Source organism: Branchiostoma floridae, chromosome 5 (genome assembly GCF_000003815.2).
Source record: "Branchiostoma floridae strain S238N-H82 chromosome 5, Bfl_VNyyK, whole genome shotgun sequence".
Lineage (NCBI taxonomy): Eukaryota > Metazoa > Chordata > Leptocardii > Amphioxiformes > Branchiostomatidae > Branchiostoma > Branchiostoma floridae.
In genome coordinates, this window is record NC_049983.1 from 5749992 (window position 1) to 5773962 (window position 23971).

Here is a 23971-nt window from a genome sequence, read left to right on the forward strand (position 1 = left end):
AGTAGCATTGTTACGTAACCGGACGAATTGGCTGGGATGGTCAATCCCAAACATACAAAACATAGCAGGACAGCATTATGCTACATGGGGACAACGTTTGTGACAACTACTTGTCAGATCAGTAAGGACAGCTTTTAGAAGGTTCAGAAGAAGTAATTCACATGTCGGCATGTTGGACCGAAGTAAGAACTTGGTAAGACAAGTGAACCCTGGCCTGAACTAGACCGAATTAGCAAGCAAACTACCGTACGTAGGGAACGCAGGATACTGTAGTATGTGATTTTGAACAGGAAATTTGGAAATCCTGTTGTAGTTTGTTTGGCAGATTCGTGATGACGCGTTACAGGGGATATGCTTGAGGATATACCTCTTAAATCGGTAAGGAGAAGCCAGAAAGGAGTAAGACGACACCTTAAATTTTTCAAGCATTCACACGTCGGTAACAGGACAATAGACTTCAGAAGGAGCGTGTGTTTCTTGAGTACCAGACAGATAGACTTCTCTGATGATGGAACAAAAGTCAGAAGGTACAACATCAACATGCTGGAGACGTAGGACTTCATTGTAGGCACAGTACAGTTGCCTAGCAAAAGATAATGAGGCATGTAGCAGCGATTCATTAAGGACAGGCCTTTCCTCAATTCAGGAAACTTTGACATGTCTAGTGACAAACAACTAAGTAAGGCAGCAGGGTTAACTCGTTCTAAGTCTTATACCATAGCAGAAAGGGTCTTTGTCAAAGGATTATACTTCTATGACCTGTACTATTTCAGCGCATTTATTTGGATAAAATACAGGCGAAGACAATGGACTGAAGAGCCCTGAGTGGATAGCCGGTATCTCCTCGGCAAATGACAATAACTTGGTCAACAGGTAGCAGTACATAAACTTCCATTACTCCACGGTAGCACTATGCAGGCAGGACCTCGTTTATTGAACAGGATCCATCTCTGAAACATGATGGTTTACTTTGACTGTTGTACCAAGAAGTAGAAGCTAGGTTCTTCAGGAGAAGTTGGCATCCAAATAGATAAACTGGGAAGGGAGACTACGAATCTCCAGAGCTATCAGAGATTGTGTATACAAAGAAGTTTTTTTTTTTTTTTTTTAACCTCTCCAAAGGAACAGGGGCTATTCTGGACTTGTTAGGGGGTATTAAGCTCTGGGAAACAGTCCCAACAGAGTAAACAGGATGTTCTTGTGGTAGAGACATCACATGGTGCCTACAGGTACCTAGGATCCACCAAGAGGGTGGCCTGCTGAGTATGTTGGTGAGGAATGTGGGTATTATAACATCCAGTAGGGAGAGGAAGATGACAGTTAGATCTGGGTAGATTGGGGGAAGGTTGCTTTCATTTCCCCTTACAGGGGGCAAACTTTATGCCTAGATTGAGCACCAAGCCCTCTCTCTATATAAATCTTGAAATAGTCATCTCACACATCAGTCTGCAGTATTGTCAGCATGTATCACATCATAACAAGGTTAGTCAGTCACAGTCATATGGTGTACGACAGCAAGATACAAACTAATCATAAGGGCCAACTGTTTATAATAAGAATATCAGTTTTAGTTACTAGTTGCACACAACTGTGAAGTAAGACAGATTGTGGTAAGTTGAACAGACCCCTATCACATTGGGGGTTATTTAACAGCATTACTAGTAGAAAATGTTATTGGCCCATGACTTGTGTTGGAAAGAGGAAGATTGATGTAGAAACCACAATAGGGTACAATCGTGGATGAGTTAGGAATATATATTATGACAGTCTAATGTCTGAGGCTGAAGGGGTCAGTTTGACTTGGTCTCAAGAGGGGTAATATCTGGAATGGGACCGTGGTGGTTATGGTGGGCGAGAACAAGGAAAGTATGATCTTGTGTTTTGGGGGGAAGGTATCAAGTTCCTTGATACCTTGTGGCGAAATTTGTGCTAGGAGTGAGCACAAACCCCCCATCTCACAAGATGAGCAGGTCAAAGAGAGATGAAAATTGGTAGCATTGAAGACCTTGTACCTTGCCCCCATACTTCTGCCACAAAGGACAGTGTGTTGTGTGTCTTTCTTGTGTCTCAATGATACTTAATAATTAGGGGTAAGTGAAGCTGGACAAGCGATAATTAATGAAAGCTTAATATCTGATCCAGTTATTAAGCTGGGTTAATTATCCAAGACCAGCAAACAATAATGACCTGCTGTGAGGGAAATGATGGCCCAGGATGGGACGGTCAGTTTAATTTAGATAAAGGGAGCTTCTGAGTAAGGAGAAGGAAGAATGACTCAGTGGTCATCTCAAGAGACAGGCCCCCCAGGAGGGGAAGAGTATTTAAAGAGGAAAGCAGGAGGAGTTGTCACCATTCCTGCCAGTACAACATGGTACATAGTTCAGAGAAAGTCTACCATGCTGCAGGGTTCAGAAAATTCCCCCATCCCACCCACCCTTAAAATGAATGTTTGGATGAATATGTAATTAGGCATTAGTTGATATATATGTATATATTAAGATATGGATTTGGTGATATAGATTATCTAGATCAGTTACAAGTCAGGATGCGTTAAACATCCGCTGGACAGAGCATTGGTTTAACCGACCAGCCCGATCTTGGCTATAACAATTGGCAACCAGGGTAAAACGGTCGCCCGCTCGCAGCATGACTTGTCTAGTAGAGAGGCGGGACCTTGTATTAGACTGATGTATAAGATTGTGTAAAGAAACCAAGATGAGAATGACATCGTGTACTTTGGTAACAGAGATTTCGGCATGCTCTACCAACGTAAGTGAATTCGGCACATTTGGACAATCGTTTGTTACGTCGACCTACTGTATTGGATTTGTACTGTTATGGTCTGTTTTCTGAAGTAGAAGCAAGGTCCCCAAAGGAAGTGTCTGAAACTAATAAACTGGGAATGGGTACTTTGGTCATTCAGTGCTACCAGGTGTTGTGAAGAAACAAACTTGAATTGAAAGTGGGAGACAGAGTGCTCCAGAGATGAGGGAGACAGAGTGCTCCATGAGGGAGACAGTACTCCAGAAAAGAAGTAGTTGTGGGAGACAGAGTGAAACTGTGCTCCAGTAAAAAAGATGAAGGAGACTGTGCTCCAGAAAAAAAGAACCTGTGAGAAAGCGAGAGTGCTACACAGATGAGTCCCAGGATAGGGGCCGCATACCTAATATCGGGATGTTCTCTTGAATGAGAAGGGACTTCCCACGGTGCCATCTTAGCATGCTAAGAGGTTGCCCGCGGAGAGATTCTGGGACTGGGTTGAACCGTAGCCCTGTGTGATGGGAGGTTGACCCAAAAGCAGTGTGTAAGGACCTACGAGGAGGGTAGGTCAGAGAAGATTGGTTTGGAGTGTGATGAGGTGGGGCGAAATTTGTGCTAGGAGTGAGCACAAACCCCCCATCTCACAAGATGAGCAGGTCAAAGAGAGATGAAAATTGGTAGCATTGAAGACCTTGTACCTTGCCCCCATACTTCTGCCACAAAGGACAGTGTGTTGTGTGTCTTTCTTGTGTCTCAATGATACTTAATAATTAGGGGTAAGTGAAGCTGGACAAGCGATAATTAATAACATGTAAAACTTCGTCTGAGACCAAGAAGTTTTTTAAGTTCTTAAGAAGTGTGGGAACACAAAGGACCTCCAGAAATAGCCACTCGGCATGCGGAGTCCCATGTCTTGGCACCAAACAGTCAATCTTGCGTGATCCCAGCCCTGGCCGTCCTAATGACAGGTCCTGGGCCAGCCTTCCCTTCATTTGTGTTTGATAAGGGGCAGTCTCGGGGCACTCTTCTTGTGGACGGAGCCATAAATTACGTGGAAATCACACCGCAGTTCAAAGGGAACCACCCAGGATCAAATTCATGGTCTGAGATAAGGAAGCCCCTTGTTGGAATGTTGCTGCATCACGTGTAATGATACTCCTTACTTAGTGGTGGACCTTCAAAGTCGTGGGAGTTATTGTAGGAGTGAAAAGGGGACCTGGAAGTTATTGCAGACATAAGAAAGAGGCCCTCAAGTCTGAAATTATTTCTGAGGCAAGGAGATAACCTTCAAGTCGCGAGATTTCTTGCAGTCGTAAGAAAGAGTTCCTACAGCTGATTCTGAAGTAATAAGAAAGGGATCTTCAAGTCGTGGGAGTTATTGCAGGAGTGAAAAAGGGACCTGGAAGTTATTGCAGACATAAGAAAGAGGCCCTCAAGTCAGGAATTATTTCTGGAGTAAGGAGGTAACCTTCAAGTTGCAAGATTTCTTGCAGTCGTAAGAATGAGTTCCTGCAGCTGATTCTGAAGTAATAAGAAAGGGATCTTCAAGTCGTGGGAGTTATTGCAGGAGTGAAAAAGGGACCTGGAAGTTATTGCAGACGTAAGAAAAGGGCCCTCAAGTCTGGAATTATTTCTGGAGTAAGGAGGTAACCTTCAAGTCGCGAGATTTCTTGCAGGCGTAAGAAAGAGATTCATTGCTGATTCTGGGGTCTTCAAGTCTTGGGAGTTATTGCAAAAGTAAAAAAGGGATCTTCAAGTTGCGAGAGTTCTTGCAGACGTAAGAAAGAGATCTTTAGGTCTGGAGAGTTATTGCTGATTCTGTTCAAGTACGAAAGAGATCTTCAAGTCGTGGGAGTTATTGCAGAAGGAAGAAAGATACCTCGGCTACACCATGGACATTAGAATCCTGTGGCTTGCAGGCATCGAGCCGTCGTCTGCATACATCACAATGTAGGTACCAAATAACGACTAACATACAAGCATGCTTTCGTGCTAGGACTATAGACTAAATTGGTTGATATTGTTGTCACAGATGTTTATGTTCAAGCACAAACTTCTGAAACCAATGTCTTTACATGTAGATAAAGGGACAAGTACATGTAGGTTATTTTACTACATATGTGTGTATGGTAATATTGATGTTAGTGTCAATGTACTGTACATACGTGTACATGTACAATCTACACTGCCTAAGAAGACACCTCAAGTGACCAATAACATTTGGTTTATGTGGATATGTGGTCACTTCAGACAGTGTCATAATGCTTGTGTCAATGGGGAAATTGTCTGAGGAGGTCACATTGGCCAGGTAGTCCCTGTTTAGAGTTGGTCATTTGTACTGCATTTGCCTTACACTACACAGTTCAGAATATATTTTCCCTAGGCTATAGCCTTACCCCAAGCATGTTAATGTATTGGTGAGTTGATTGATGTTGACATCAGATGATCCAGGTGGTGCCCTTAAGAAAAGAGCAGCCTTGTGGACAGCTAAGGTGTTGTAAATAATTCAAAGAAGAGCATGCATAAGACAAGTGTCTGTGCCACCAGTCCTTTTCAACATGTTGTTTTTATGTCTATGGCAACAGTATTACCATCCAAAATGCTGTCCATTGGAGTATATCGTGATATAGTGCATATTCTCACATAAATATTACAACACACATGCGGGATTCAAAATGGTGGGTTTGTCTAGAGACTGCAGATAACAAAACCTTGCCCAGTGAAGTCTAGAATTGTTGCCATACTGCATGTACCTGACAAAGTGTTCTACATTTCTTGGATTGCTGGTTAGGGCTACAGAATGGATATATAATTTATGTAGCCCTGTCAGTGAACTGACCTCTGATGTACAAATGCTCCATGTGCAAATTTGCAAATGTGGTAATCGTGTTTAACTTGGGTCTATTCTGTAATGTTTGGTTATGATTGGTGATATGCTGCATTAAATTATACACTGTAGTACTAGTGGTAGCTGCCAACAAGTTTTTATGTAGACATTTCGTAAACAGAAGTAGATTTCACCAACTTCAAAACAAGAGGAAGCAACCTGAAGTTGTATCTATTTCTCCCTTCATCTCTCCCTCAAAGGACTCGATAGCCAATCTTTCAGGTCATAAAGATTGTTTCTTATCTTTATTGACTGTCTTCCAACATGAGCAGACTACAAACTGGTAACTTCAAAGATATCCAGGTGGTTTGTGTCTTCCATAGGCAGGACCTGTCACTCATGTAGGTTTCACCCTGGGAAAGGTCAACTGAACATAATTGGATTTCCGCCTGTCAAAAAGAGAATTTACTTTGTAGTTCAGCAAGTATTTTGGCAGATATGTCATACTGGGTAGAATGCGAAAGGTTGCATAGTTAGAATACATAGCTATTGCTCATTTTTCACGTGAACTATGTACTTTCAAAGGAGCTTTAGTTTGGGTCATACAGACTTTTAGATATGCCACTGTTATTATAATAGCAATATACGTGGGACCGCGTAGCGCAGTGGGACCGTGTTCGCCCCGTGACCGAGAGGTTGCGGGTTCGAATCCGCCTGCCGTGTTACCGATCTTGTGCCCTTGGGAAAGGCACTTTACACGGCTTTCCTCACTATACTCAGGTGAAAATGAGCGGTACCTAGCTTCGGCTCACGGTGATTTACATCATTCACCCGGACGGGAGACCTGGTGCATATGAAAGGGTATGTCACCCCGTAAGGGGCGGTATAACCCCGTCGTGTGTAAACATGTGCGAACATGTGCGATCACGTCGACCGATGATGTATGTTCGTCTGTATCTCTGTGGATCTGCCGCTACCAGCCCAAAGCTGCCTAGGCAGATCCGTGTAATGAGTTGTATCATTGGCAAATAAATAAAAAATAAATAAATGAAATAAAATCATGTCAACCAGGTTCAAATTCTAGTGTAAACAGACACAGTGATTGTAAATGGATTTTAGTTTACTGGGTTTTAGTTTTGTGGCAAGAAAAGTGTTTGGGTGATTTTAAGTTGGAAACTAGTGGTATAGTTTGGTAGAACAGGTATTTTCGCAGTGGTTTTAAGTCTGCATCGAAATGGTCTCAATAAAAACAATGAATATAAAACCACTGCAAAAATTTCAAGAAGTACAGTAACTTATCCTCAATATGCAATATCATCATTGTGCAACATACACTGCATAAATATACTTTACAAAGGTGGATGAACTACGTAATCAATTTATGAAATAATCATTGTTGGTGTTAGTAAAGAAGTTTTGCGTTTTGTCTACATCAAAATTATCGTTTTACTGTAAAGCAGGGCTCGAAATTCATTTCTGGGATTAGGTGCACTGGTGCACCCAGGTTAAAAAATTGGGTGCACCAAAAAAATTTTGGGTGCACCACTTAAATTTAAGTTTTAACCTAATAATAAAACTTAGTTACAAGCCATCAAAGTACCATAACTGACATTTTTATTATCTTTCTAACAGATGTCAAGAATATGATGTATACTAGTATACTTTGATACTTTTACATACATAAACATATGAAAATATTTGGGTGCACCCTGTGCACCCACAGAAAATAATTGGGTGCACCTGGGTGCACATGCACCCAGTATTTCGAGCCCTGGTAAAGTGTACTACCAGTAAAGAAGTTTTGTGTTTAATGTTGCTAGATGCAACCTGACAGAAAATGTATGTAACTTATGTATGATTGCTGACTTCATCCAGTTATAACTGGTACCTGGCATGCCCACCGCATGGATCAAAAGTAATTTCCGTCAGGCAAAGCTTTTTTCATGCCCCATCCTTCATGCATACATGTAGTATATGGCCTGTATTTTTCATGGACCGAGCCGCATTACCGCAGAGCTTTTTGAGCCTACCGCACGTTGCCTATGTAGGGAGCATTTATCATCTCAATGTGGTACCAAAGACCCTTCAATCAAAGTGAACTCAAGTATCACATGCTGTCCTCCAAGCTTTGATGGATAGGACCTTGGCGCATGCATGAAAGAAAAAAGGCACCGTGACAAAATGAGAAGGAGACTTCTAAACTGCAGTCCAATATCAAGAAGGCCAAGAGGTCTTCCTTGAGCGTAGAAAGGTCATTTAAGTATCTCCATGGAAAATGTTTTATCCAGGTGACTAGACTGTCAGTCTAGGATATGGTGTGATATGGGCCCTGTCGACAGATAATTCATCATTTGTAGAATTCACCAAGCTGCCAGACTTTGGGGGATTTATTTCTTCATAGTTTGTCTATTAAATGCATAAAATACTTTTTTCAGCCAAGTTGCCCAGGCCGCAACAAATGACTTAATACTCTGAGTATGATATATCAAACAATAGATTCTTCATTTTTGTCCTTTTACATCTTCTTCTTTGACTTTGGAATTGAATTTGGCTGTGGCCAGTAAGTACATGTAATTAAGCCAGCCAATGGGCTATGGAAAACAAAAATAAACAAAAAAAATTGCATTACAATGTCAACGTACTTCTGTGTTTCAAGTGATTTTTACCTTTTCATATGATGTATCATAAATAAATGTTTTTCATTGACAATGTGAATAATATGAAACTTGATCCTAATTTTCCCGTCTGCCAACCAAATAGCACATCGGATTAACGCACACTTCTGTTAATTGCACGGAATCCCAGAATCCCAAACTGGTGCGGTCCAGCTAGAAAACTTCGCATATTTGCACCAGCCGGATAATTGCACCAAATTCACTGGCAAATAGGCCGTGCAATTAAGCGGCTTCTACTGTATCATATTCAGTCCACAGCTTCTCAAGTTACAAAATGTATGTTTTTGACCAAAAGTATAACTTAAAACCTTTTAAGCAAAGGTTGTTAAAAATGTGTACTATGCCTAAAATGTCCCTCTCTTGTCAGATATGTAGAACTACTAGAAGACTAATTGTACCACTGGGTCATTGAACTTGCAATTGGAAAAACACAGTGTATCATTGTACTTGCAATGAATTATACATCAGCTATCTTTCATCAAAAAATGGATCCAGCCAATTAAAGATTCATACATCTAGACAAACGTTCAACATGGTATTAATCAGGAAATCATAAATTCATATCTTGTTCATCACAGCTTCACGGCGAACGTTATGATAATTTATCCCGCGCTCCCCGATTTGATAAGGACGATAATTGACTTAATCCTCCGTAGAATACTGTAGGGCGGAAGTAAGAGCCATTGACACTGCGTGGTACAGCTCCCCTGTGTGAGTGTGAGTGAGTTCGCTCGCACCACTCAGTCTAGCCCGGTCGTTAACCATGCTGGGTGAGTGGTGCCAGGAGAAGGCCGACGCGCGAGCGTATTGATCGGACGGAGGCTGGGACCGCTCGGTGCTGCTACCGTGCCATTGTGTATACGGACAATCATACGGTCGGCTTTCCATGGCGCTAGTACGAGCGACATGTCACTGGCTCTACAGCTACAGCTACAACTCACCCAACTATCCCTCAGGTATTATGTCTTAGACTCAACTTCTTGGCACCGATTTCTCCTTAGATTGGCTGTATCTTTACATGTTTCCCACTGCCATAACATTGAAGTATAGGTGTTTTCCTGATATGGCAACTTTCCAACTAATTTTTGTCAGGGTGTGGTATGCCCTGAAGTGTTTTTCACAAGTCGTATTTTACAATTCTGCGTCCGTTTTCAGTTATATTTCATTGCTGGTGTAAATAGAGGGAGTTTTGGGAGTCTGTTGTAGCTGACAAGCCCCCATGGGGCAATTTGGCCCCTGTTCAGAAAGCACGCTCCATTGGCAGCGTAATCAGGAGTTATTTCTATTACAGATGAGATTTTATGATAAACAGATGGTGTGGAATATTAGTCTTTCCTGTCGCTACTGTGGCTTGATCTTTCACATGTGTCACAGTAATCTAATATACCTTCGACCTGTTCAATGTTGCTTAAGTAATCCAGGGGGACTAAAAATTGAATTCCTAGTTTCTGATGTCACCTTTTGTGTAATTGATAGAGAAGACAGTTTCATGGCTGATTTAGCTTTACGATTATGGCTGTTTTAAAGCTGTTTATGCTGTATTTTTAATTTATAATCTATCTTAGAGTCTATACATGAATTATATCCATATACAAACAGATGCATCAATATATACAACGTCATGTACAAAACCTGTAACGTTAGTTCACCTTTAATTTCATCTGTGGGGTAACCTATGTCTGTAAGTTGTTTTCAGAGCTGTGGTTTCAAATTGCAATATATTAACAATTTATATACATTTTCAAAATAATTGTTTGAAACCACCGCCTGTCAAGTTGACATCTCTAAATTAGTAAATACCGTGTTTTTAAAACAACAGATATAGGTATAGGTAAACTAATGATTCTACTTTAAACTTCACACCCTTGGCAAATACATTTACATTATTGTTTTGTAGAGAGTAGAGTTATATTTTGGTTCAATATACAAATTACACATGTACTCCATTTGTTTATAAAAGCTGTGTGGCATGCTTGTATTACCAGGTGAAAGTTTGTGACCTACATTTGCCTAAGTGTTCATTAGTTAATGGAGCTACCCATGATATATGTTGTACATGTACAGTGGGTACATGTACATGTATATATCACACCATACCGTAAAATTTGTTTTCTTTTGCTAAGTTTTCAAACTTTTAAAACAACTTCAATGCTGCTGAAGTCTCGTGTCCAAGTATGATAAAGGATTCACAATGTGCTAGTATTTATTCTCAAAAATGATCTTATAAAATGTCTACATCGTCACAATTTTCAGTATACAATATAGTCTTTCATTTTCATTTATATGTAGTACACTTGGTTCTAAGAGTCAAAGAAATACATGTATCTACTCTCCAATCTGAGAGGTTAGGCTCTGGCTGTTTTTTTTTTTACCTAAATTCTGGCAAAACAGAAAGTCAAATAAAAACACCTGAAATAATGTAAAAGAAAAATAAGCCGGAAAGTCTTCTTGGAGAGTAACATGTATCAAGGTTATAATATTTTTGAAGAAAAAAAACAAAAAAACATTCACCATGTTGAAATGTTAGTCAATGCCCAAACCCTTGTGTAATGTTGCGTCACCTTTTTTTGTCAGGCCACAGTGAGGACAGACTGATTAATGACATACAGGATACATGCTTACATGGATGATTTGTAGCCCTCTATTACTGTTGAGCCACCAGGACTCTAGTTGTTGTGTGATTTACGAGGAAATATTATTGTCTGGCTTTACCCAGGTTGATGAAATGCTGACAGACTTAGATAGAAAACATATTTATGTATTGATACAACTTATGAACGTAACTTAGTGTCTGCTGACAGACAAAATAGAGACCATATTTATTGATACAGTACTCCATAACTTATGGCGTCAATTAAGTACGAACAGTTGATCACTCCCAAGTTGCTTCATTATTTTGTAAGTTGGATTATAGGTGAGAAGATTTTGATAATTGTACTAGTAGTGATTTATTATAATGAACTTTTTGATTATGCCAGTCTGGTATAAGTCAGTGTAAATCATAAACACGTTGAAATAAATAGATATGGTTTCTTTGAACTTTAAGGTTCTAATTTCAACCTATTCCAGTGGGTTATACCATTCTTGTCCAGAGGGGAAAGTTTTGCATGTAATTTTAGCTGTACAGTATTATTACTCATTACTACACACATGTACAAATGTATATCACTATATGTCATGCATGTACATTCATGTAATTGTTTAACTGTCTGTGTGTCTTTCTGTGTTTCCAGATACTTATGATCGGTATAACTTTAAAGCCTCTGGAATGACTGTGATGATATTTGGTTTGTGGGTAGGTGTTGGGAAGACAAAGGTCAAGGCCAATTTTGGGCCCCTTGGTGTGTGACCTTGGTACTGCAGCAGAACGTTTTTTGTATCTTTCGTCTTGGACATGCTATGCCATTGATTTTTTGGTTACAGATAGCTTGTGATCTAAGGAAAAGGTAGTGTACGTTCGGGCCTTGCTCTATTTATAGCTGTATAAAATATTTGATTTTGTCTTTTTAGATAAAAAGAATAATTATTCCACTACGATTTTACTGCCCAAAAGCTTAACCTCTGATGGTTTTTCAATTTTAGAATATTGACAAACCATTGTTACATATTGTGAGACGGATTATGCAAAGGCTTCCCCCTCTCGTAACTGGCTATTTCTGTCAGGTATTCTAAGTCTGACATTCCTCCCACCAAAGTCAACTAATTCACAGCTAAGCCCCACATTACCCAACCTGTACGTGATACACATACAATAAGTGCAGCTAGCTTGACATGGCATACATTTTTTCAGTCCATATATGCTTTAAAACCTTGTAAGGCACCACGATCAATCATACCAAATATGTTAGAATAACGCAATTATGTACACACTAAAAAAAGTCGGGTGAAGAGATATGTAGCGGCTGGCTACTCGAAACTTGTCGCCAAATTTTTCATGTTGAGGTTAAGTGCCTCTGCAATGGAGTGTGCTCAGCTGAGTGGGTGCCTGGAAGCCATTGGCCGATAGGTGTAGGCAATTGTTTGCTAGGGTAAATATTGTTGTTTGCACTGGTCTCCGCCACCATGCCACGTAAACTTGGGCCGTTACAGCGCCTCAGCGGAATGGAACGTGGCGGCGGTGGGAGTTAGTTGACAGTGTCGGGTGGAGGTTTCCGCTACCCTCGTGCGTTTCTATCGCCCTCGTGCGTGAAATGGTCGTGCAATGCGTCCCTTCGTCCTCGGGTAAAACAATGACCAACCCTACTACTGTAACAACAACAACAACAGGTACTTCAACGGAGCCCCCGAACAACCTACTAGACAGCTGTACTCAAGAACTCTGCAATGTGTGGTACGTACTGTAACAAGGTGTAGTGTTTCCTATGCCACAGATTACCTCATGCTTTCTGGTCTTTGTTCACATGTAAGCGCCATAAACCAATTTTCCTACACCCATGTGCATGTGGAACTCCGTACCGGGAATATACAAGGAATTCGGATTGTCAATTTAGGAAATGAATTCAGCGGCTAACGGGGACTGTGGATTGACAGTTAAATCATTTATTTGCCGGGGGGCCAGTCCGCTATTTACTCAGTCTGGGTACAATTAGTGATTTGTTAGCGACCCCTTTTGTGGATGCCTTCGTTGGCTAGGTGCTTGGGTGCCTGGGTTCATGTCCGTTACGGCTTCTACAGACGCCAGCTGAATGGGGTTTGTTTTTCTCTTGTTCTCCGATATGTTGACAGTCGAGAATGGTTATCCAGGGCCTTTGTGTTGTGGGTTGTTGTATAGAAATAGGATGTATCGTTATTGGTTTGAAATTGGATATGTTTGGGGCAGTGTTTTTTTCCTGATACTTGAGGTTTAGTGTTGAGCATTTGGTTTTGCCTCAAGCCTTGAGTTACAGTTTATATTTCAAAAAAATGTAGCTACAGTCAAACCTGCCCAAGACGACCACCCGGGGGACCGGACAAAAACGGTCGATTTGGACAGGTGGTCGCTGAGAAGAGTATCGACTTAAAACATGCCCTATGCAAAGTATAACGGTTTCCGTTGTGTTTAATGGCAAATAGCAAGCACACTTCACGCACGCAAAGAAGCGAGGTATTTAATGTCAAATACAACACGCACACTGTAAATTGTAAATTTAACCCCAGCTTTTATACGATACAGTATGATATTTGTACACTAACGTTTTAGACAGTGAGGGAACGTTGATGCTGTCAGTTACCATACAAGCCTTTATGCGTCGCTGTGTTCTTGATCGCCGTATCTGAAATAACTACGGTGCACCTTTCGAATTCTATGCCCGGTACGTCCCAATAGCCAAGGGTGAATGTACAGTTGGACAAAAGCACTCACACAGATCTTTCTTTAAAAGGTATGAGCTACACAGATCTTTCTTAGAAATTTCCTCCCATATTACAGTAGACTGCCCCATTGACCCACCCATTGACCGCCGCAATCTTTATTCTAAACATAACATCGTAATGGCAGTCAAAATCCGACGCAAACTGGTCGATTTCGGCACAAAATCGGGCTAGTTATCATCAAAAATCGATGAAAACCTCGATTTTGAAAATGATGCGGTCGTTAAGGGGCCCAATTTGGGCCGGTCGCGGTCGCGTTGGCCAGGTGGTCGTTGAGAAAAGGTCGCTTAATGCTTACGTCAATAGGAAAAAAAATCGGGACCGAGAAAAAGCGGTCGAAATGGCCAGGTGGTCGCTGAGAAGAGGTGGTCGCTCGGGCAGGTTTGACTGTATATCCTATTTGTAACACTTGATTAAAGCTTGACTGTTGTTACGCCTGTTAACTTTTTTCTCATGTTCAGAATTGAACATTATTCAGTAATACTAATACTATAGACAGTCTTTTATGATATGAAATATACTTTGATTTTGTACACCTCTAATTAACCCATTCTATAATTGCTTGGGGTTTATTTAAATTAAAAGTTAATGTTACCGTAATCCACTAACTGTTGAGGGTCTTGTGCTGCCCAATTATGTAAATGTTAGGTCAACAAATTTACATATGGCTCAAATTGCGGTTGTAAACATGTAATTCAAATTGGCTGAAGTAGTAACTTTTAGACTTATCATCTTGTGTACAGTGTACGTCTTTTCACAAGCAAGTTTTCTTGTCCATGTTTACTACAATTTCATTGCAATGTGTATCGAAAATTGCTGTCGTAACTACGGAAACTTAAGTCGTCGACTGTCATTTTAAGTAGTGGATAAACCAAAGGACAAGCTACTGGGTGTTATACATGCATGTATGCATACTTTGGTTGTTTAGATCAGAAATGAGTGACCTCAAAGTCCATCCATACAGGCAATCAAGCATTGTTGTTTATACAACTGCTTTGCACCTGACCATGTTTTAAAAAGTGTCCGCCCTTCCTGAGCAAGTTTTATGGTTGCTCTTAGCATAATTGGTTGCTCCAATTATGGATGTGTATAAATCTTAAAATAATGTTTGTGTTCTATAACTTATAAGTATAAATGCTTAATGCCTCTCATTGAAACTTGCTACAAGCTTTCTAGGTCAACTGTACAATGTTTCTATTCTGCTAAGTTAACATAAAAGAAGTTGTAACTGCCAGTTCTTTGCTTGGATACATTTACATATATATATAGAGAGAGAGCATGTCAGCCCACTGATATCAGTACTTCTGACTGAGGGAATGGTAACCAATGATATCAGCTGGAAAAAGAGATCGCTCTGGTAAAGGTAGACACTACATGATGGAATTGGCACTGTCGTACCTGAAAGGATTCTGTAACTGGAGATGCACTCTATTGTCTACTATTCTTAGCCTCTAATGTTAGTGATACATATTTTTGTACATGTATAATGATATCATATTAATACATTTTTGTGTAGTACAGGCACACATGTATACTACCTCTTTCAAATTGCCATTATCCTTGCTACGTGAAAGTTGAGTTAAAATAGTGATCATGATATTGTACAATCATAATTATGCATTTATCTAACTTGTTCAAATTTTTGGACCTGTTTACATTACATGTAGGTGCATTTTTTTGCTTTGTACAACTTGTGCAATTTAAGCTTGCTTACAACTTGTTTTATAATTATTATGGTTATATCTATCTACTGTTTAATGCTGAACCATCATTCAATAATCGACATTAATCCCCAATGAAATGATAAGAGGCCCCCATACTGTAATTCCTGAATTTTTCACTGTAATGTTATGTTCACGGTTTTCACGGTGACGACTGTAACGTGAACTTATCATTACCAATAAAAAATAATTCACAGACTTTTTTCATGCGCACTTGCCTCGACAGTGAACATTTAGTTCCGAGAACAAGTTCAATTTTCTCAGACCGTGAAAATTTGGTACCGTGAAGATAAAGTGAATTACAGTATTTCATGCTACATTGACTTTCCAAACAATAGTCAGGCTAGGTCAGCTGACCCATCCCTTTGTACCAGAATAGCCCCAGGCCATTGTAGTCCATAACCTAGTTGCGCGGAAAACAACAAAACATGAAGAAACAGCAACCCTTTTCTGCGAAACGTTCCTTCAACCTGCTCAAGGCGGCAAAGATACATTTTCCTGCGTCCCCTATAGTTTGGCCCAAACCTCTTTGGTAAGACAGAAGCGTTTGTAGGCCAAGACTAATTGTTATAACGACGCGCCCTTGGATCCAAGAATGTATTTCTATATCTGTACTTGGTATCTTTATTGTATGTGTAGCTGGTGTATAACAGCCCTTCGGCGTAACACACCAGCTTCGTGGCAGGCACTTGGCAGCAGCTGGTTACACTACATTGTCCGACTTGCAAACTTCAACCCATGCAGTTGCATAATCCAACTCTACACCTGAAAAATTCCCCAATGGTATACAGTGAGGATGCCCTTACTACTCAGCTTGTTGACAAGTTTTGTTTATTGTTGTTGTTGTTGTTGTTTCAGGCCAGAGACAGATTCGACGACCACGCCGCCCAGCAGTCACGAGGAACATTACGCAGACGACCATGACGAAGACGAGGAGGTTCTAGGGTCGGACGAAGACGAACAGGAAGATCCTCAAGACTACTGTAAAGGTAGGTCATGATAGGTTATACTTATAGGTCAGCCATGACACTTGTCTTGTGCATTTGGTATGCATGTCTGTAGTACACATTGAATAAGGTCATGTTCATGTGTATAAGCTTTAAGATGATGTTAAATCTATTGAAGTTTAGAAAAGTTTTTTACAAGAAATTATATGTAACAAACAAATTTCTGCTGCAACATTGACCAACCATCCAACAATTACTAGGTGATGAATTCTGTTGTTAAAACAACTACTTGACTGGCCTGATAAAAAAAAATTGTTAAATTGCTGCACATCAGGGGTTAAACGGTTTCTACTTCTAGTTGTTGCTGTTGACAGTTGACTTTGTAACAGTTACTTAATGTACTAAACAATTCACTAGCCAGGCTGATCTCTTTGTCTATCTCTTGTACATTATTGTGCTCTGGGTACATGATCATTTGCTATATGTAGGATGCCCCTATACTTTAGAAATGACAGGCTACTTGGTGATATCAAATATACAAGACGTAGACTGTTTCAAAGAATAGGAGAATGACAGAAAGGCACTAAATAGACAGAGATGATGGCAATAGTTTTGATAACAAAATTTGTGAAGTTAATCTACATACACAATATGTTTTATACATTTGTATGCCACATTCCAAAAGAAATAAGTGGTCCCTAGAGTTTTAACTTGAGCTAATGATTTTCCAAAGAAATGAAAAATTATGATGACAGCTATACATGCAGCTTGCTTGATAATTATATTCTACCTGTAGTGCAGGTATATTAGGTATAAAAAGACTGTTGGCTACAGATAGGTCTTGAAATTGCAGAGATCATAAATCATTATTTCTGAGAGCTTTAAAAATGTATCCCGGAGAACACAGTTACAACATCCATGAAAGTTCATGGAGGTTATATTTTCATTAGCGTTTGTCTGTCTGTCTGTCAACAAGATAACTTAATAACGACTGGATGGCTTCTTTTCATACTTGGTGTGTTGGTGGGATGCGAAGATCACTGGAAATGATTAGATTTTGGGCCCCCTAGCGGCTACCCTCTTTACTGCAGTGGAAGTTCCGGGTTTTATATCTTGTATTCTGAACAAGCTATGGACACAATTTTTGGACGTTAGATAGCTCCTGTGCTCTGGAAGAAGGGGCATAACTTTGGCTCCCCAAGCGGCTAGGTTTGAATTGCAGGGGTATTTTTGCAAAACATTTCCAAAGAGGTTAACTCAAGATAGGAATAACGAATTTTGATGTTTTTATATACATTTTGAAGATATGTTGAACACATACATGTAGTCTGCATGGTTGGCTGCATGTTGCTTACAGAATATAAATGGTGCCTCCCTAATGCAACTAACCCAGGTCTCGACAAGAAAAACATTGAATTAATGGCAGCACTCAATTTCGATAATGGAGGCAGGATTGATCAATTGGATTCTTGGCCAGCGCAAATTTATATTCCAGGAAAGCACTTTGATCTTGTTTTGGAATCGTTTGTCTGTCTGGCAAGTTAATTACATTTTTTGGAAGGTTATCATCGTTATGGTTGTCTAACGTTGACCCATTCATGTCTGGGAATTACGGTAAATGTGGAATTTTTGTGATGGTTTAACATTCATGGTTTTCTTGGTAATTTGTTCACTGCAAACGGAAACCACCGCAAAGTCAAATGCTCTGAATGTCTGTAGTCCGGCTCTCCCTCTAGATACCAATGGGAATCTCCATTTCCTTCCTACCATAAAATCTTTGCGAACGTTAAAGCATTTATACTATATTATAGTAGTCACTTACTACAGGGCTCAAAATACGTGCACGTGCACCTTGTTGTACCCAAAATTCAAGCTGTGCACCCAGTTTTTTTCTGTGGGTGCACCCAAATATTTTAGTAAGTTTATGTATGTATCAAATTGTACTACTAGTGTACACCTTTTGCGAAATCTTAGTGTTAGAAAGATAATAGAATGTCTGTTTGTCATATAGTACTTGTTTAAGAATTTAAAATTGGAATTTTGGTTCATCAAAATTAGGTTTTTCTGACATTCTACTTTATCTCGTGTGATGCACCCAATTTATTTAAGTTAGATGTACCAGTGCACCCCAAAAATGAATTTCGAGCCCTGCACTAAAACATTGACTGGAAAAAAAGTGCTGGTCATTTTACATAATTAACCATAACATATCTAGGTCAAAGACCTTTGATAACACAGACTGTGTGTAAATCAGCAAAATGGATATACAGTAACAACCTTGTGATAAATGTATACATTAATCTAAGCCATTTACTTTACTTGATCCTTTGAGTGGGGTGGGAGGTAAGCATCAGGGGTCGGATTATATTGAAAGGGGTCTTAACAGGTACTGTATGGCATTATGGGCAGCAAAGTTCATGCATTTCTGGCATGTGAAAAACGTCACAGATGTATTTCCTTCATTCATCCATCCATCCATTCATTCATTCATTTATTTATTTATCCATCCATTCATTTGTTTATTCATTCAATCAGTCTTGCAGTCTTGTACTTATTCACTTCTATTACAAGTTAGACTAGTACTTTTATGATTGAAATACAGGAAAAATATGTAATCGTTTTACTTAGTTTTACTGCCAATATGTACAAATGTAATATAGGCTATATTGGCCAAGGTATGTTGAACTACTAAGAAATACTTGTGTAAGGGATATGGAAGCTATTAACTAATAAGTTTCAAAAGATGCAAGATTGGATATTTTGATTAGTCTGTGCATTTCCATGATTCTTCGAAATGAAATCCATAGACAGAGTATTTATGTAGCTATTGCATTCTCCTGATTGCTCTTTTATTACTCTAGTTATTGCAGCTACTATGATATTCCATGACATGTAATTTTCAGACCTATTATGGATGATACATCAGATGTTTTTTGTCCTGTCATGTATCATTGGTGTATCTGTCTGAAACCCATTTACAGATAATAGTCTTTGGTGATGGAAAAGGAGTTGGTTAGTTTTTTAATTTGTCAACTGTCACTTTGGGTATACTATACTGTACCTCTTACATGTTCCCTATTAAAAGTATGAAGAGTAGTGATATTTGCCTTTGCCAAGAAGATATGCTTTCTGACGTGCTATGTGTGTGTGCCTGTGCATATGTCTGTGCGTGTGTGTTTCTGTCTGTCTGTCTGTCAATAGCATAACTCGAAAAGTTGTGGATGAATACTCATGATATTTGGTAGGTGGGTTCTAGTCTGAAAAACAAAGGTCAAGTTCAATAATAGGCCCCCTAGCAGCTTTCTACAATACTGCAGCAGAGCTTGCGGTTTGTACTTATAATGTATCCCTTTTGCATGTTGGTATTCAACTCTGTAATTCATTTAGTTCAATTTAGATAAACATATTTCAAACAATAGTATGCCATTACAAACAATGTCTTGCTGACAATTGTACAGTTTATATATATTACATATTAGATGCAAGCCTTGACTCATCCGTTTTTATATATTCCACCCCATGCACAGTCTGTCTTTTATGTTTTCTACAGACTAAGTAATGTAAGGCTAATGGCTAGACTCGCTCACATAATTACTGTGCCCTTTTCTTCTGCGCCTTTCATGCAAGCTACATAATATTCACCAATTACGTACAGGATGTAATTAGCAAAGAAACAAAAGATTTAGAAGAATACGTGTATTATTCAATCAGCAAGACATTGATTGTGATTTGCATGCATGGGGAATAAAATTAATAAGAGCAGAAAGGGTTGAAATTATGGGGTGGGGACTGGTACATTGTATAAGAAATTGGTACCTGTGTGAAACTAACAATATGTATTTTTTTTCCGGACCGGTCAAAAAATTCAGTGGACCAGTTGTTGGACCAATTAGAAGTTGAATCTGTTGTCTTGGAAATGTTGTCAGGGAAAAAAATTGTGATGAAATGGTGTGCATTTTGCTACAAGTTCATTTTTTTCTGCATAATATTTACTTGTGTACATTGAAAATTGCTACAGTAGAAGCCGTTTAATTGCACGCCATATTTGCCTGCGTATTTCGTGCAATTATCCGGGTGATGCAACAATGCGAAGTTATTCAGCTGGACTGCACCAGTTTGGGATTTGGGGATTTCGTGCAATTAACAGAAATGTGCTTTCATCCGTTGTGCAATAAACTGGCTTCTACTGTATGTACTCTATTTTATTACCATGATAAGGTTCAGGTCCTGGTCTTATGGACATACATGTAGATCAGAACATATACCTGAATTTTCCATACCAGTATACCCACCCCATGCAGTTAAAATTATGATTCTACATGTGTCTTATGAAGTCATTGAAACTCATATCGCGCAATGTAGAGTCACAGACTGAGTCAGGGTATAGACAATATAATGGCGTTCTTCAGCCAAGCATTGCGCTCATCATCCCAGGGGTGCCTGTATGGCTGTGCTATTGATGTACCCTATGGCACATGTAATGATGCACAAGAGAAATGGAGGGGAACCATCTTAAACTGTGGGAGGGGGACTTAGAGGGTAAAACTCGGTAGTATTCTCTTATCTGTGAAACAGTGTGATTTATTGCTTGAGCGATAAGGCGATGAAAGTGTCTGAAATAAGGACAAAAAGACTCCTGCAGTTTTGAGACTGCCCGGTGTGTATCCAGTTAAAGGCATATTGATATGATTATATGGATGACATCAGCACATGCATCAATTTTTGTCCGTTTCCAAAAAAAAGGTTGCGATCCAGCTGTAAATTATACAAAGCAGCTGCAAAAGTAGCAAATACTTGGTGTGCGCAAATTACTAAAAAAAACGCATGTCTGAAAAAGTGAACTGTTAATGTAGTAGAATGCCAAATCGACTTAAAGTCAGGAAGAAGATGTGAAAGAGCACAAATGAAGAATGTTCTATAACTGTTCGGTATTCTATAGTCATTCTTTCAACCTTCTAGACCACTCAGATTACATAATGAAGGCACACTGGCATTAGTTCTGAAGTTCCCAGAGGATGTCATCCATCCAATCAAATCAACAGGGCCTGGCCTGACCAAAAATAAATTTGCTAAATCAATTAGTACAGGAAGTAGATTGGCATATAAATCTCTTTCACAAGAATTACATTTTCAACAGGTGGTTGCCACCTGGACATTCAAGACAGGAAACATTGGTTACAGTATGGGCTGCATTCAACCTCCATTCACAAAGCAAGGATTTTAAAACTTTTCCAATTGTTCAGTGCCAAATCAGTTGACAGTAAAGTTTGTAGTTGCTACTTATTTGTTGATCCAGACCCTTGTAAAGTTGTAGTGCCTAGTGGCAGATAGGGCAGCAAGTTTCCTTGTTTCAGTGGCAGGGTTCCTTTTTACAGGGAGGGATTTCTAGCCCTTCTCATTTAACTTGTTCAAGGCACACCCTCGAATACAGGACCCCCATTTTACATCCCTTCAAAAGGCGGGTGCAGCCCCAACAGAGATGTCCTACCCAGGATTGAACCAGAGTCTCACAGATGCCAACTAACTGGAATCAGTACCTCAACCTGTTGAGCTACAGTAATGAGTTACATTGTATTTTCCTGTATTTACAATAGGAAGATACAAATGTATCCATGCATCAATCTCTTTAAGAAGTGTTGACAATGACATTTGTTCTGTATGTACACAGGTGGCTACCACCCGGTCAAGATTGGTGACCTGTTCAACAGCCGCTACCATGTGGTGCGCAAGCTGGGCTGGGGACATTTCTCCACTGTCTGGCTCGCCTGGGACCTCAAGTAAGTCTGCTGAAAGACTATTAAATGGCTATCTTACATCTTAAATGGTATGATTAATATCTTCAGCCTTATGTTGCAGTTTTAAACTATACATCCGTACACACAAAATAAAGCACTTACCAACAAGCTTTCCATCAGTCCTCTGATCCTTATCAAGTTGAAAGAGGCCATCTTCATCGTAGCCCACCAACCTTCTCCCTCAACCGAGACGGGGGTCGATACCGACTTCCAAGCACCTTTGACACTTTGCTGACATCACACTTCCAGTCTGGATGTGTGACATACATGTATGCTTTGGGTCATTTCAACTTGATAAGGATCAGAGGACTGATGGAAAGCTTGTTGGTAAGTGCTTTATTTTGTGTACAGAATCAATGTAAAGTTTATTACTGTCACAGATGAACTTTCATATATCTTAAGCCATTGACTAACTTTATGTATCGTTTAACCTAATATATGATTTGGAAATGCTTGCAGCTTTATTTGCAATTACTATATGTCATTTTGCATGATTATATATCTTTAGAAATAAGAATTTCCAGATATTATATTAAGTGGTAACTGCAAAGTAGTAGCTCACAATTCTAGCTGCTATAGAATTTTTGAACGTTTAATCCATGAGTTAGATGGTCACTGCATATATAGGCTAGGTTTGAATCACCCAGCCGAGTTGTCCCATTGCTTTGCCACGTCATGACCGCTCCCTTTTGTCACTCCTTTTGCGCAGACCCCAACAGTCATCAGACCCAAGTGCCAGGTCCGTCCACTCGTCAGTTTACACCTTTGTTCAGTCCTCTCTTCAAATGGTCCTGCTGCAAGGCAAATCATAGTGCACTTAAGCATTCAGTATTGTTTATGGAAAAAATTAACATTTGATAGCAGGTTCTGAAAGCAGCACATGATTGGTCAAAAGTAGGTAAACTTTTATAATTTTTTCAAATGCAAGCCACAATATTCAGATAGAGGGTTACTGCATACTGAAACTTGCTGCTATGAACCAAAATCCTTGAATTTTCTCATCAAAACTCAGTTCAAATGTTGCTGTTGCCTGCCCTTTTCTTCCCACTGAAATACTACATGTATGTATTGTGCTTTGCTATGATCTGCCTTCAGCCACTTTTCAAAGACTGATTTTCCCACCAGTTGATTGCGAAAGGCAAAGACCCAATGTTCATCTTCACCTTTTGTAATATAGCAATACTGTAACTTGTGATGTTGGGCCTGCCCTCAATCAACTATGTTCCACCTATAGTTGAAGTAACTGGGAGTTCCCATAGAATGTTATCCATATAATCAAATCAACATGGGATTACGTAGTATGTACCTTGTCCAAAACAGATCAATCCCTTTTACTCTTTGTGTACTTAGTAATTTTGTGTCCATTTTTTAATGTCATACTTTTCACCACTCACTGTTACATTTTTTTTGTTTTGTATAAAGCCCACAGAGCTTTAGCCAGGGCAGATTCAACCTCTCATCCTTCTTCCATTCTTCTCTTACATCTATTCTTCTCTCCTCAGATATTCTTTCATTCTCTCATCCTCTTATCATAGTCATACCACACCGATGTTTCACCAGTCCATTCCAGTACAAACAGTAACTGTTCATAATCACACTCTTTCAGTCTTTGTCCATGTTATTGATATCAATGTATCGTTCTTCACAATGATTACTTACAGTTCATTACTAACCAATCTCACTTGTAATTTCTTCTTCCAGATTAACTTCAAATCTGTCATCCAACACTTGTGATCAAATTGTGTCTGTATGTCTCAAGAACTTTCTTTCCCAAAGTCAGCCTTACACACACACTGTATCACCCATTCGATCAGGGATTGTTGCCAAATTTGTGCCTTTTAGAAAATGTCAATGCTTGTAAGTTACCTCAAATTGAATCATGAAGTCCTAGCGTTTG

The 23971-nt window shown here is 39.5% G+C and overlaps 1 protein-coding gene across 14 annotated transcripts in view; it reads left to right on the forward strand.

The window, feature by feature from the left end:
- The window catches only part of LOC118415250 (SRSF protein kinase 3-like), a 66169-nt gene that overhangs the window by 28134 nt on the left and 14064 nt on the right, over window positions 1-23971 (forward strand). For 7 of the 14 annotated variants that reach the window (XM_035819694.1, XM_035819690.1, XM_035819692.1 and 4 more), the window contains 3 exons: window positions 16191-16321; window positions 21948-22056; window positions 22784-22813. In XM_035819694.1, coding sequence (XP_035675587.1) covers window positions 16191-16321; window positions 21948-22056; window positions 22784-22813 — 270 coding nt within the window. Of the gene's footprint in view, window positions 1-4571; window positions 4711-9064; window positions 9219-12345; window positions 12593-12929; window positions 12953-16190; window positions 16322-21947; window positions 22057-22783; window positions 22814-23971 lie in introns of those variants that run through there. The other 7 variants (XM_035819693.1, XM_035819696.1, XM_035819695.1 and 4 more) reach the window with 5 other exon arrangements.